At 39.9% G+C, this 13,948-nt stretch overlaps 1 protein-coding gene across 2 annotated transcripts; it reads left to right on the forward strand.

Annotated features, from left to right (window-relative positions):
• The first annotated feature begins 1,203 nt into the window (after positions 1 to 1,203).
• On the forward strand, positions 1,204 to 13,905 carry sept2 (septin 2). Of its 2 annotated transcripts, none has more exons than XM_044133073.1 (13): positions 1,204 to 1,395; positions 2,258 to 2,304; positions 3,540 to 3,654; positions 6,288 to 6,374; positions 6,475 to 6,598; positions 6,691 to 6,825; positions 7,525 to 7,642; positions 7,772 to 7,873; positions 7,983 to 8,128; positions 9,132 to 9,254; positions 11,637 to 11,697; positions 12,672 to 12,797; positions 12,873 to 13,905. In XM_044133073.1, the coding sequence occupies exons 2-12, from the start codon at positions 2,281 to 2,283 to the stop codon at positions 12,750 to 12,752; spliced, it is 1,116 nt and encodes a 371-aa protein (XP_043989008.1). In that variant the 5' UTR covers positions 1,204 to 1,395; positions 2,258 to 2,280; the 3' UTR covers positions 12,753 to 12,797; positions 12,873 to 13,905. The 2 variants fall into 2 exon arrangements, with proteins under 2 accessions (XP_043989008.1, XP_043989009.1); XM_044133074.1 differs by having other exon boundaries at positions 9,132 to 9,215.
• The last annotated feature ends 43 nt before the right edge of the window (positions 13,906 to 13,948 follow it).

Consider the following 13,948-nt stretch of genomic DNA (forward strand, 5'->3'; position numbering starts at 1 on the left):
GGATGTAAGGAAAAAATTCAGTAGAGCTTTTAAAATTAGTGGCAGCCCCATATAGTTTTATTTTTTGTCATGATGGATTTCTATCTCTATTTAACAAGCATTAAATGTGTTTAATTTGTGGAAGTGACAGCTGTTTTTAAAGCATTACTACAGATGATTTTTACTTACTTCTTTGAGGTCTGATCTGTCTATTCCCCTAAAGATCTAGTTTATTAACAAGTCTTTATTTCGAGACAAAAAGTAGTCATCATATGTTTCGATTAATAAAATAAAATTAAAATAAACAAATCATCATCATATTATGTTATTAGTTGTGTATAACTCATACTATAACCAATTAAAGTACACATTGTTTAAATTATTACTTAAACTTCATCACCAGTCAAAGAAGGGATTCCGATCTCTGGCCGAATAACTGGTACATCTCTACAAACTGTCTGGTAGAGCAGAGCAGGAACCATTATCTATCAAGTAAGATTTTTTTTCAAACAAACTTCCACTCAATTCAATGCGTTATACTTTATTTATTTATCCCACATAGAAATTAAATGTCATAACTCATACCACCCAAGTCTTCAAAGAACGGATAGTGATGCTGAAAGCAGGAAGGATCTCTGGTAGCAGTCAGTCTCGCGACGAATCTAAAGCGGCCTCTGGCTGAAGACTGTTTCTGTCTCTTCACTGTAATGGCATCCAGGCAGCAGAGACTATATTCTACACCAACATGTCCTGGATGACATCAGTTGCTAGTCCACCTCATTTGCTTTAGATTATTTCTTTAAATATTTTTGGATTATTGCTATTAAATTTCTCTCAATTTGTACATTTTAAATGTGAACAATAATTCTGTCTGCCAATAAATTGCACAATCTGTGAAATTATTATTTATAGTCATAAATATGGATGTAGGTATCTTGTAAAATAGTGAACCGTAATTTACTTTGAATAAACCATAAAGTCCCACAAGCTTTACCATAATGAATAGGCTACTGGTTTTACAAACTGAGCTGAATTTCAGAAATTTATCCAGCGCAGGCTATTATACACTATTTCCTTTTTTAAGAAAATGTTATAACTCTAATTCCATACTTTTAAGGACCATACAAAAATTTATATACACAATTAAATTAGTGAGCCGATATTTTTGCATTATAATGTGCTTCTAGCTGGTCTGGGACGGTAAGAACCGAGCTAACGGTACTGGCTGCTGACGGCTGAGCTGTGCCTGCTCCGCTCTCCCTCCTGGTGCATTGTGGTCTCTGTGCTAAAGGAAGCTGCTTGCACCGGAATCTGAAGAATTCGAGGTGTCCGCCAAGTCTGCGTTACCTCGGCAGCTCGTCTTTCCTCTCTCCGCACCTCTGTCTTATTCTTCAGCACCCTCCCTGCTGGCACACTGTAAGTTAACCCGACACTGTTCGGGATTTCATCTCTTATTTATCACCGAGTGTCTCTGGCGCGGCGTTAATCTCGGCTTGGTGAACGGACGGCGCTAACATTAGCCGTACGAGATAACATCCCGCACCAGAAGCTACGCGGCTACATATAGTCGGTTAACCCTGCGAAGAACTGCCTAACGAAGAACTAGCATGGGTTGGTAGTTCGATAAACACGATGGTTTATCTGTCCCGCTGACCTTCGTTAATGTAACTTAATAGCTGCTGGGGGCTAATTACCCGGCTAATTTCAGTGCGCATTACATCATTAGCTAGCTAGTAATGCTCATTCTAAACTAAATTAGCCAAAATGAAACTAACCCATCCCCCTACACAAACAAAACTACAAATATTTTCAAATGCATTATAAAATAAATGTCATTTTCCACGTTTATGTTGCATTATTTGCCTTTGATTCTCTTTGTGGGTGTGTTCACATCCCAGCTTCGACTCATTAAGGCTGTTTTTGATAAAGTATACAAGATTACAGTAATCAGATACACAGAAGAAAGGCTCGTGAAGCAAATTACAGGGATGGGTGGATTAATTTAAGAGGCATATCTCAGTCTCTGAGGCTTAAAATCGTAGTGCGGAATGGGGAGGCAGCTACGATGGAGGGAAGCAGCTTTTTGTGGTGAGATGTAGCGCTCTCAGCCATTCTGAGCAGACTTCCTGTCTCTCAGACACTGAAGTCTTTAACTGACAACATGAATAACTTGCAAGGCAGGAAGTGTTCAGAGGTGAAACGCGAGGACGCATTTTCAGCACGAATGGTGTTTCGGTCACTTTGTTCTTTAAGCAGTCTGTTCATTTTTTTTTTTCAGGTTGATCAAGGAGGAAAGAAAAAATGTCTCAGGCGGACAAAACGAAGGTGAGCCATCGAAATGTCAAGGCTTGTTGTATGTCATGACCTCCCGAGGCGCCGGCACGACCAGATTCCTACTTCTCGTGATGCTCTGCTTCGTTGGCAGATCGACCTGATATAGCTTCTCCTGGTGCCTGAGTTGATAAGGTTTTTGAATGTTCCAGTTTACTCAATCTGAATCAGAACTGCATGCTGGGTTGCGCAGGTCTCCTGACCAAACCAAACAGCTTCTTGTAAAATCTCTCTGTTACGATAAAACAGTTTTAAAAAACAAAAACAAAACACCATTCAGAGATTTCTGTGGCCAATTTCCAGTGATTTCATAGCACTTTGTCTGGCAAATACTGATATTACAGATTTCTGTTTGACAAAAACCAGGGGAAAAAATCCATTTGCTGTATAATTCAAACAGGAAGAGTGCCTCTAAGAAGTATGGTTGTTTTACCCTTTCATTGCTTTTACAAATCAATCATGATCAACTAAAAAATTCCATAATGTCAAAGGGAAAATGACAGTTAGATGAAAGCATGCAGAATAAAAAAGTACATAAATATTCACCCCCTTAAAGTCTGTTTTTAGTTTTTGTGAATCTCCCATGGCAACCATTGAATGAATGACTGAATATAGCATGACGCTCTTTGGGGTCTTCTGGACTTGATCAGTACAAGTGTGGTCCAGTTACCATTTTCTGTGATTCAATGTTCTACCTAGATGATTTTGTCCATTGCAGTAAACTTTTGCATGATTGGTTTATTGTTTAACAGGTAGAAATGACAACATTGATCATTTTAACGTTTTCAAGATGGAAACTAGCACCTCATTGAATCCATAAGTAGTCCAGCATGTTCAGACGGAATTGGACTAAATATTGGATTGAACTTTGCTGTGAAGCTTTCAGCTTCCTGTTTTAAGTAAGACGCACTTTAGTCGTGTTTTGACCTGGAAACGTGCAGCTCAGTGAGTGAGGAGCGACATCCATAGCCTTGTCGTCTTTGCGTTTGAAATGGCCAGATCTTGAGCCTTTGGGAACAGGGAATCCCTTTTGGAAATAATGCAGAGATGTTCCAGCCGCCATGCTTCTGTAAATAAAAAGTTTTTTTCATGAGCTGATGTCTCCTCTGTGATGGCAGATGTAGGTCTTCTAATTGGCTGTCATACTATTGCCTGGTTATATTCTGGTCTGGCCTCTGCTCCCTGTGTTGTTTTGGAGCAGTCCTAACTTTCTCCCTGAACTCTCACAGCAGGGGCAGTTCACCAACCCAGAGACCCCGGGGTATGTTGGATTCGCCAACCTTCCGAATCAGGTTCACCGCAAGTCAGTCAAGAAAGGTTTTGAGTTCACCCTTATGGTTGTAGGTGAGTACGTTGTTACTTCCCGTTGTGCGAAACTGTTTTTTGTCAGGCCCGAGGAGCGACGGCGACAGCAAGTTTGTCGCTGGGTAGTTCGAGATTTTGTTCATATCTTCGAGTCACATGAATGTAGATGCTCAGCTGGGCTGAGCGGCGGTGTTAACTCCTGATGTGTGTGTCCGTGTGAATCTCTGGGATTGTTGGGAAAGGGGAGGAAGACGGGGGCTGGAGGGGGGGGGGAAGGGTAGAAACTACCCCGAACACGGCTCATCCTTCTGCTTTAAAATAAACCAGAGGAATGCAGCCTGTGGGCCTCGAGGGACTGATTCACACAGCCTGGCCTTCTGCTCTGTCCACTGCAAGAATACTGCTTATCTAGAGCAGGAATCTGGATCATAAGCAAATAGACTTTTCCTGTTTCTTCAGCAGAGCTTATTATTTTTCCTGACAAATAGCAGCGATGAGGTTGCAATGAAAACGAAAAAATGCTGACTCACCAAATGAAGACAGTGTGGGATTTTTGTCTGCATATGATAATAATGATAAGTAACTGTCTGCCGTTTTGATTCTGTCACTTGGTAAAGATTTAGTGGGAACCACGGGACAAGCATTTCTTCATGAAACCCAAGCTGAGACACAGTTGGGTTTCATTCTGACTATTTAAGCTATTTGGGCCACTTAGCTTATGTTGAATATGTTCACATGAAGGTACAAATATTTCAAATGTTTTTAGTACCTTGACTAAAACTGGAAATTTAAACAAATTAGCCGGAAAGGCCGATAAATATTTGTAAAACCCATTAGCTAATCCGCTAATGTTCATGTTCTGTTTTTTAAGCATCTTTGACAACATTTAGTGTAATTAGCTTCCCCTAAATTATTTTGCCTGGATAAATTCTAAAGTTCAAATTTATTTAGCTGTTTTGTAGCTTTCATTTAAATAAAGTTTAAGAATTTTTCAAATAGTAGACGTTCATATTTACGCTCTTATTTTGGAGCGGTTGAATGTTTCCGTTTCCTCTCCACCGGCGATGCAGCAAATGACCTTTAATCTGTTCTCAGCAACAGAGTTAGCAAAACTTAACTGAAACCGCGAGTGAAAGGTTTGTTCTAAAATCACTTCCTGCGTCGCAAACCACAACGGCACTGTTGGTTAAAAATATTAGTGAGGGAAACAGAAGGGAAGAAATAATAACGATGAGATTAATGCCTTTCTAAATGACGTTGTATGTTTAATTGAGAGGAAAAAAATTATGATAAACGTGAAGGATGTGGAAGGAATAAAAATGTAGAACATGTATTGATGAATTGTGAAATATGAAAGGGAGAGACTGAGAGAAATAATATTAAGGATAGCATAACTGACATCACCTAACATCAGTGACGGAGGATAAAACCGCCTCTCTTGACTCACGGTGGGTTAAATTTTGCTTCCAAAAAACAATCTGATGGGACTTTGGAAAAGACTGTTGACGTGTTCAAGTTGTGCCAAAAGCAGTTAGCCGATCAGTGAAGCTATTCAAACCTTACGCAGCATCTCAACGCTAAACATGTAGCAGCAGCACAGATGTCCCCAACGCTCATGTCAGCGTCCACAGTCTACATTTCTAAAGAAGCTCCATGAATGATCAGGAGGTCCTGAAACACTGGGAAGCTGATTGTGTAGAGTAGAACTTTGCTCCAGTCTGATGGTTGAATAACCTGAAAAACATTAAAAGCAACAAATTTCTTTGTTTTTGTGCTCGTATGTCTGTTTATTCGGTAATTTAGCAGCAAAAAGAGTTTCTGAATTGAATAGATTGCTTATCTCTTCGACACAATTTTGGATTTAGCTAGTGGAGTCAGACAGTGGTCAGTTCAGGAATCTCTGCTGCTGGCAGGACAGTAATGGAGGAAGCCCAGTTCTATGTTCTGTAAAAAGCAGTGAAAGAAGAAGACTGAAACATGGTTTCACTTCAGCATCGTCTGTGAATGTGGAATCTAGAGACGGTTTCAAGGTCTGACCTTTTTGGGTTGTGAATAAACCAAGGTTTTGGAATGTGCTTGATAAACTTGGACTTACTTTATTGACATTGAACAAATACAGAACTGTTTTTGGAGATAAAATGTTGCTTGGCTACTGGAGTACACAGAGAAAAATATAGAAAAGCTATAAGTGTTCCTAAACTCCCCTTTTATGCTACCGACTGTTTCTTCAGCAGATGGGAGGATTTATAGGAAACATTTGTGTTAATTTAAGAAAAGTGTCATGTTTCAGGTTTTCCTGAAACTGAAGCTTGTTAAAGCCGGTGGTAGGGGCACCAGGTCAGTCATCCACCAGCATGCCATGTTTGTGAGTTATAAAAATGTTTAAAGGTGACAGGAAATTAGAAAATATCACTAGGTAATTATCGGAAGACATTACTTACAATACCTAAACACAGACTATGACAAACAAAATAAATAGAACAAGCAATTCTCAACGTTGTGGGAGCGCAGCTAAAGCCTGGTGGCCCGCCAGGCTTAGAATACATGTCCTGTTTTTTCTGCCTCATGCAGAGTTATTATTTACTTTTCAGCCGTTTCTCGTTAAACCATATTTTTTCTGCAGGTAGTGTTGTGTAGCACGGATTTAAAGCGTGTTGTCTTTTTGTTTAAAGGTGAGTCTGGGCTTGGAAAATCCACCTTGATCAACAGCCTCTTCCTTACTGACCTTTATCCTGAAAGAGTCATCCCTGGGGCAGCAGGTAAAACACACACACACACACCTACACACACTTTTAATTCCATCTTAAATCTGCAGTTAAAGTCCTATACCGCCTGCATTGTGTTTTGTCTCTGCAACAGAAAAGATTGAGAGGACGGTTCAGATCGAAGCATCGACTGTAGAAATAGAGGAGAGAGGGGTGAAGCTCCGCCTCACCGTCGTAGATACTCCGGGATACGGAGACGCCATCAATAGCCAAGACTGGTAGGACTTCATTTAACATCTAATGAGTAGATAGAATGTTTACTTGCTCCGTGTTCAGTTTTTATTGCCAACGTTTTCTTCTGTTGATCCAGTTTCAGCACCATCATCGCCTACATCGACGACCAGTTTGAGCGCTACCTCCACGACGAAAGTGGCCTAAACCGCAGACACATTGTAGACAACAGGGTTCACTGCTGCTTCTACTTCATCTCCCCTCTGGGCCACGGGTGTGTGCCTCCTTACGCGCAGACACACATGCAAACACCGCTTATGCTAGAGAAAACGCTTCAATAAGTCAGCCCGGCGTTCTTAATCGTAGGAGATCAGCGGATGTTTAAATGTGAAAGCCATCTTATGTATCTTTGCGAAATCAGCCGCTGTCCCCGTTTTGCTCTCCAATGACAGACGGCTGACGACTGACTGTAAGCGTCGTCCACCAGGTCACATCTGCATGAGCTCAGTTAACAATACTCACCCACGGTTACCATCTTAACAACCTTGTTCCTATGTTTAGCAACTTTTCAGACAGAAAAATTGGTATTAAAGATTGGTGATCAGAGCCTGAAAAGGTGAAATGACTGACACCAGATCATGTGTGATTTATATGGGATGGGAAGAATTACTTTTCCAGGTAGATTGCAAAATTTGAAAAGATCTAGGTTAAATAGAACAAAAAATATTGTGGTAAATTGCTCAGGATTTGTCTCTTTGTACTAATTGTATTGCAGTTTGAGTTATTTACATGTTAAATGTACACCATGACTCCTGTTTGATTGTGTTTTGTTCATATATGTTTGGTTATGTTAAGGAAAGCTTGGGGAGGTGGGGGGAAATAACAAAATCAGCGATCGGCCTGACAACTGCAATCGGTGCAAAATGATTTTTCTCTAATATTTGTCGACTTCTTGGTCTCCTGTCCAAACCAGCCTGAAACCTCTGGATGTCCAGTTCATGAAGGCCATCCACAACAAGGTGAACGTGGTTCCGGTCATCGCCAAGGCCGACACGCTCACACTGAGAGAGAGGGAGAGGCTGAAGCGCAGGGTAAAGAGTTCGCCACGGCTCCACTTCCTCGACTCACCGTCACAGCAACTGGGAATTGTATCTGGAATAGTTTCATAACTCCCTTTTCTTCTCCTTCTCTCTTTTTTTAAAATTTTTATTTATGCTAAGATTCTTGATGAGATCGATGAGCACGGTATCAAGATATATCACCTCCCTGACGCCGAGTCGGATGAAGATGAAGACTTCAAAGAGCAGACCAGGATCCTCAAGGTTGTTTGTTCTCTACACAGCAGCTCAATGATCACATTCAGTGTCAAGATGCCTTTTCACTTCAGGACGCCTTCCATTTGTAACATGATATGCTACTTCTCTTGTTCAGGCTAGCATCCCGTTTGCAGTGGTGGGCTCCAACCAGCAGATTGAGGCCAAAGGGAAGAAGGTCAGAGGTCGCCTGTACCCGTGGGGCGTGGTGGAGGTGGAGAACCCGGAACACAACGACTTCCTGAAGCTGCGGACCATGCTGATGTAAGAGAGCAAAGAGCCGAAACTACAACTGTCATGATAACAAATTTTTCTGGATGATAAATTGTCCCTGAAATGATTGTGATAAACAATAATGTTGTTGCTTTGGGATCATTTTCAAGTAATGTATTGAAAATGGCATAATAATGCAAATTCATTCTGTTAAAGACAAAAGAAAAAAAACAAACTTTCGTTTTGTGAAGAACATTTCACGCTGGAACTGTGGAAGCTATCACAAATATCCTGAATAAAAACACAACAACCAAACAATAAACAAATAAAAAACTGAAATAAAAAACCACACACAAGCAAAAAGCATGAATAAAATGAATTATGAAGTCTCTGTAAGCAAATTTGCTCTTCAAAAAAAATTGATCGACTTCATTTTAATTTAATGTGTGATTAATAGATTAATTGCAACACTCTTAGTTCTCTATGATATACCTACATCTAATTCTTGCTGTTTGGTGTAATTTCATTAAATTTTTTTTTACAATTACAGATTTCTACAAAATGATAGTTTTTCCAGATGTTTCAGTAACGATCTGAGAGGAATGTCTTTACTGTGCTCATTTCAACACTTCGTGTTTTTAAGGTGCTTGAACTCTGTTAACATTTGTCTCTGGGAAATTCTCTGGAAGTGCCTGGAATCCAGCAAGGGTATTTGTTGAGATTGTAAAGCTTCATCTTGGGACCTCTTGTATACTCAAGATTTTTGTTACATACTGTATGCGCTGTTTGAAGAAATAAAAACAGTGTGTACAGTAAAGCAGAGCAGGCCCGAAGTGCCTGTTTTTACTGTAGAGCTACTCTTAGCATAGAGCTCTTGAAAAGGGGAAAACGACATTCCTCCCATTGCATTATTGACTCCATTGACTTCAGGCTCCTGCCATCTTAAAGAAACACGGACGACAAATCTTTGTTTCTCCCTTAGAGGGAAAACCGTCCGGCCTAAGTCTGTGTAAATATCTGTGAAGCTCCTAACTTGGTTGCTGTTTTCCCACAGAACCCACATGCAGGACCTGCAGGAAGTGACCCAGGACCTGCACTATGAGAACTTCCGCTCGGACCGCCTCAAGCGGGGTGGCAGGTTGTCCTCCCATGGTTACGTTCTGCCTCTGTCTCCGGCGTACGTACCTGTCTGCCTGCCTGCTCTGTCTCACCTCCCCCACCTCCAAACAGCAAACCTCCACCGATGACATGCTAGGATTCACAAGCTGCGTTTTCATCACAAATGTGCGCAAATCTGTCGAGATTCTGCTAATGTTAGGGTAAAACACAATTTTGCAGTTGCTGCGTTTCAGCTAAAAAGGAAAATGAAATAAAAATCCCATGTGAATAAGCTAGTTCACGCGGTAAGTCATTAAAAATAATGGCAGCCGCGGATGTTAACCTGGATTCAACACGTTGGAATGAAACACAACGTTTTATAAACCGAGAGCCTTGGTGAAGCCAACTACACATTGTCTGAAGAACACACAAACAAACCATCGTCCCGCTACCACTTCCTGTCATCTTCTTCATTGTTTCTGCCAGTAGTAACATCCGGCTCTTGATCACGTGACTCGTGATGCAAAAAAAAAGTGTTTCTACTGCACTTTTGCGGAATACATCTATTTAAATTTGGCTGAAAACCGTCCTCATCCTAGTGAAAAAAATGTTTCATCAAAAAACGGGAGTTTTTTTTCTAAACTGGCTCGTTTCAGTTAGGCAAATTAATTTTTGTAATTTCAATTTGCACAATTCTGTACTGAACGGAAACGCAGCTATGGACACCTGGTGGGTATCAACACGGTTGAATTTAGCACTTCAGCATTACCTACAGCTAAATAATACGTTAGCATTAGCAAAACTACTTTAGTGTTAGTGCAGCTAACTTTTTAGCTAGCTACATTCATTTTCCTTTAGTAGCAGTATGTAGAACTGATGCTAGGAGTTGTAGACGTTTTTTCTTAAGAATCAGTTCCACTGTTGATGACAAAGCATGTGTAGTTGGTGTCTGTAGATTAGAATCAGGATGAGTGTGTGAGGTGTAACATAGTTTGGTTCCATCATGATTTAACCCCTGAATAGACGAGCTGGTTTAGCTCTGTGTTCTGACGTCAACCACAGGAAGTGGTTTTGGCTGTCTGACTGCTCCGCCATCTGTCCACTGATGGCTGTGCTGGTCTCCACTTGTGGCGAGGGGGAGGTAATGTTTTTATCATTAGAGGGGAGGCAAGCTGTTCCCCGGACTTCGCAACTAATTACTGCTTCTTATGGATCTTCCTGCTGTGGACTGTTGTAGGTATTTGTCTGAGAGGCAAATGTTTCCCTCTGCAACAAGAACACTAACCCACTAACTGTTTTCCATCTCTCAATGTGGCTTTTGTCTTATTTCCCTAAAGCTGCTTAAAGCTGCATAACAAGCGCTTCCTCGCATAGTGTTTCTGAGCAGACTCTTATTAATAATAAATAAATCAGTGCACAAAGCAAATGGCACCATATTAACCTCGCTTACTGCTTTCACCTTCATTTATTGGATGTTCAGATAAAATATTACATGTTGGAAATGCAGCCCATGGTTTGTGAAGAGAGGGAAATTACAATGAATGACTAATTTATGAAACAATTATTAAAATTAAGAATGAACCGATCCACTTTTTTCACGTTTGATATCGATATCTGCGGTTTAGTATCGGCCGATTCGATCCGATACTGAAACACGGCTGCAATGACTTAAAATGTTTTTTTTTTTTTAAACAGACATAAATCCACTGAATTACAAATTAATTTGATAATTATGCACCTTAATACACCATCAGCTTCACAAGCTTTAGTCAAACATGTAAAACAACTTTTATTAGTTCACTCAGAGTAAAACATTCAATGTAAAATAATTAATAAACAAACTGAAACTAACAAAACCAATAGATTGATTATGTTGGTCAATCATTTAAATAATAAACTGCAACAAGTCTTTTAAACGGTTCAGAAAGTGAAAATAGGGATTCTAAATATAATGTAAAATAAGTAATAAGGCATGATGTCACTCAGAGCACAAAGCATAGAATTAGACTGAATAGATCTGCTCTTGTGCACATTGTCACCAATACCCGATCTAGAGGTTGTTGTTTTTTTCAGTATCGGGACCGATACAGATATTAATATTGGATCGGTGCATTTCTAACCTTTAATTTAGTTTTCAAACTGAAAATAAATACATCAATTATTAATTAAATGTAGAATAAATTACATGTTCCTCAAATAAATGTATTGATTTCATTTTAAAAACTAGATATAATAATTTCATGTTTGAATGACTTATTTTTAAAAAAAATTATTGAAATCAAAACATTTAATTCTTTATCCAATTATTTTTGCATTTATTTTCAGTTTTAGACAAATTAACGCATTTAAAGTAATTGCTTCATAAATTATTTGTTCATTGTAATTCAGCTCTCCTCACTCTCCATCTCCATGGCAACCAGCAGTAACATGAAGCATGACTGAAGTTGTCTCCCCTGTGCAGGAAGGCCCCGGAGCCAGAGGAAATGGACAAGGACATGATTCTGCAGGAGAAGGAGGCTGAGGTTAGAGTCTGACCAATATCTGACCACTTTGTCAAGTGCATTATACATGCATACTTATTTCTTTACTTTCATAATAGCCATACTTTTTGTGAATACAGTTATCATATATCGGAAAAACTGAGAATTTGCCAGAAAAAATCGAAAAAAGTTTCGACTTTTGGAGCTCAGAACTGTGAGATTTTCTGCAGATATTTGTTCTTCTACTTTTATATAGCGACCCTAATAAGCCGTCATACTTATGCCATTATTTTAGGAAGGCGACGATATAAAAACCTGGCCTAGAAACAATCCCGGAGGTTTTCCCCATCCTCCTCGTCTCCCGTGGAAACCTTGAATCCAAGTAACACCGATTCATTTGATGCCGTTTCCAGCACGGCATCGGGCCATTCTGTCAGACTCATGGCCAAAGCTGATTTCCTGTGAAACTGAACAGACCCGCCACAACAAAAAGCTGGATTCTTTGGAGCCAGATGGAAACTAAAATGTCCGGACCAGGAGTCTACAACGTTTGTAATCCAAACGGACATTTTTTATCCTCAGTCCAGCTAAATAAAAATCCTTCAGAGCCACTAATGGTACATGACGTCTCAGGAAAAAAAATACATTATCGACAGCTCACCTGAGTGAAGGATTGATTTCTCTAGTCATGTTATGTTTGAATGGTTTCTTCCATTTCTGATGGCTGGCCATTGGTTCTGACTGATCCAAGTGGAAAATCAATCAATTCCTTTCATTTTTTAGGCTAATTTAAGATAGTCTCCATAAACTATAACGGTAAGAACCAATTGTCCATTTTAGTGTTTTTACACAATCATTTGAGTTTGCTTTTTCTCTGAACAGTCGTGGATTTTGTCGTTTTGATGTTAGTCAGGTGTCGGGGATCTGTGATGCGTTCAATTTGCAGGGTTTTTTTGTCGCTCCTTGTTTTAAGTTTAGATTCCCTGTCTCACCTCTGGATGTTTTGTGTCCTGCAGCTGAGGAGAATGCAAGAGATGATCGCGAAGATGCAGGCCCAAATGCAGAACCAAGGAGAGGGAGATGGTCAACACGTGTAGAAGGGGGAAAAAAACAACAAAAAACACAAGCAAACATCGTCTTTGGTAAGCGTCAAACCAGGAAGTGCGCTCCGGTTTCTGTTCCCATGACGATGTAACTTTCTCATCGTCTCCTTTCAGGTGGATTTCAACCGGCGACCAACTGACCCCTAATGTTTAGTTCCAGATAGAATCTGAAGTCGTCTTCTTTTTTGTTTCCTTTTCTTTTTACATTTAGTTTGATATACTCAGTGTTATGTTTATATATTTACATATAAAGCTTTATTTTCTTTCTATTTTTTTATGTATCTTTTTTTTTTTTTTTACCTATGCTTAGATGAAGTCGAGTCATCCATCTCACTACGATGGTGCCCCACGTTTCTGGGATGTTTCTGTTACGTTTATTTAATTTGTGGGCGACTTCTGTTCAGAAAGCCAAAGTTTTGCTGCATCTGTTCAGAGGTTTGTGAAAAAATAATTCCTGGGAGAGCCAACTATGGTGGGAACTATTAAAATGCCTATAACCGCCACCCCCTTTTTTTTTAACCTACTGTTCCACATATATAAATTTTCCATTTAATAGGACCTGTCCTGCTCAGTGTTACCCAGTTCAAACTCTCTAACTGGTCCCATCTTCTAACACGTAAAGCGGTCAGAAGGCGACAGTTTAAAAGCATTCAGCCTTCAGCCTCATCAGGTAGAAGTCAAAGGTTTTTATTCAGGCATAGTTGAAGTCAGGTTTTTATCCAGTAGTGCTGTTCTCAGATCAGTGTAGCCATATTAAAACTGCCTTTCACTGTGGTTAAGCTGAGGCTTCTAACAGTCTTCCTGTGCACCTGACTGGAGTACCGAGGCGTGACGTCTGTTTGGTGCTTTAAACTAACCGGGTGCTTTTACTCTCATGTGAAGTGTGACGTGGCGCAGCAGTAGCAGTGAGTGTGTTCTGTTTTTTGGTGGAAGTGGTGAATTGTGATGGTTTAACCCTGAACTCGTCCCAGCTGCTGAGAGCTCTGGGGTCGGGAGGCGACCAACGTTCCTCAAGCCAGCCAAGATTTGGGTTCTCCACATTCCTCTTTTGTGCTGTTTCTACCCAAGATTTTAAGTACCAAATATTGTTCTTTATGCATATATTGAATAAAAAAAAAGAATGTTTATTAAACTTTCAACAAGCTCACTTGTAATTTGGATTTTTATTTATCTTTACAATCTTGGAAATA

The sequence above is a fragment of the Gambusia affinis genome, linkage group LG12 (assembly GCF_019740435.1).
Source record: "Gambusia affinis linkage group LG12, SWU_Gaff_1.0, whole genome shotgun sequence".
In the NCBI taxonomy this organism is placed as follows: Eukaryota; Metazoa; Chordata; class Actinopteri; order Cyprinodontiformes; family Poeciliidae; genus Gambusia; species Gambusia affinis.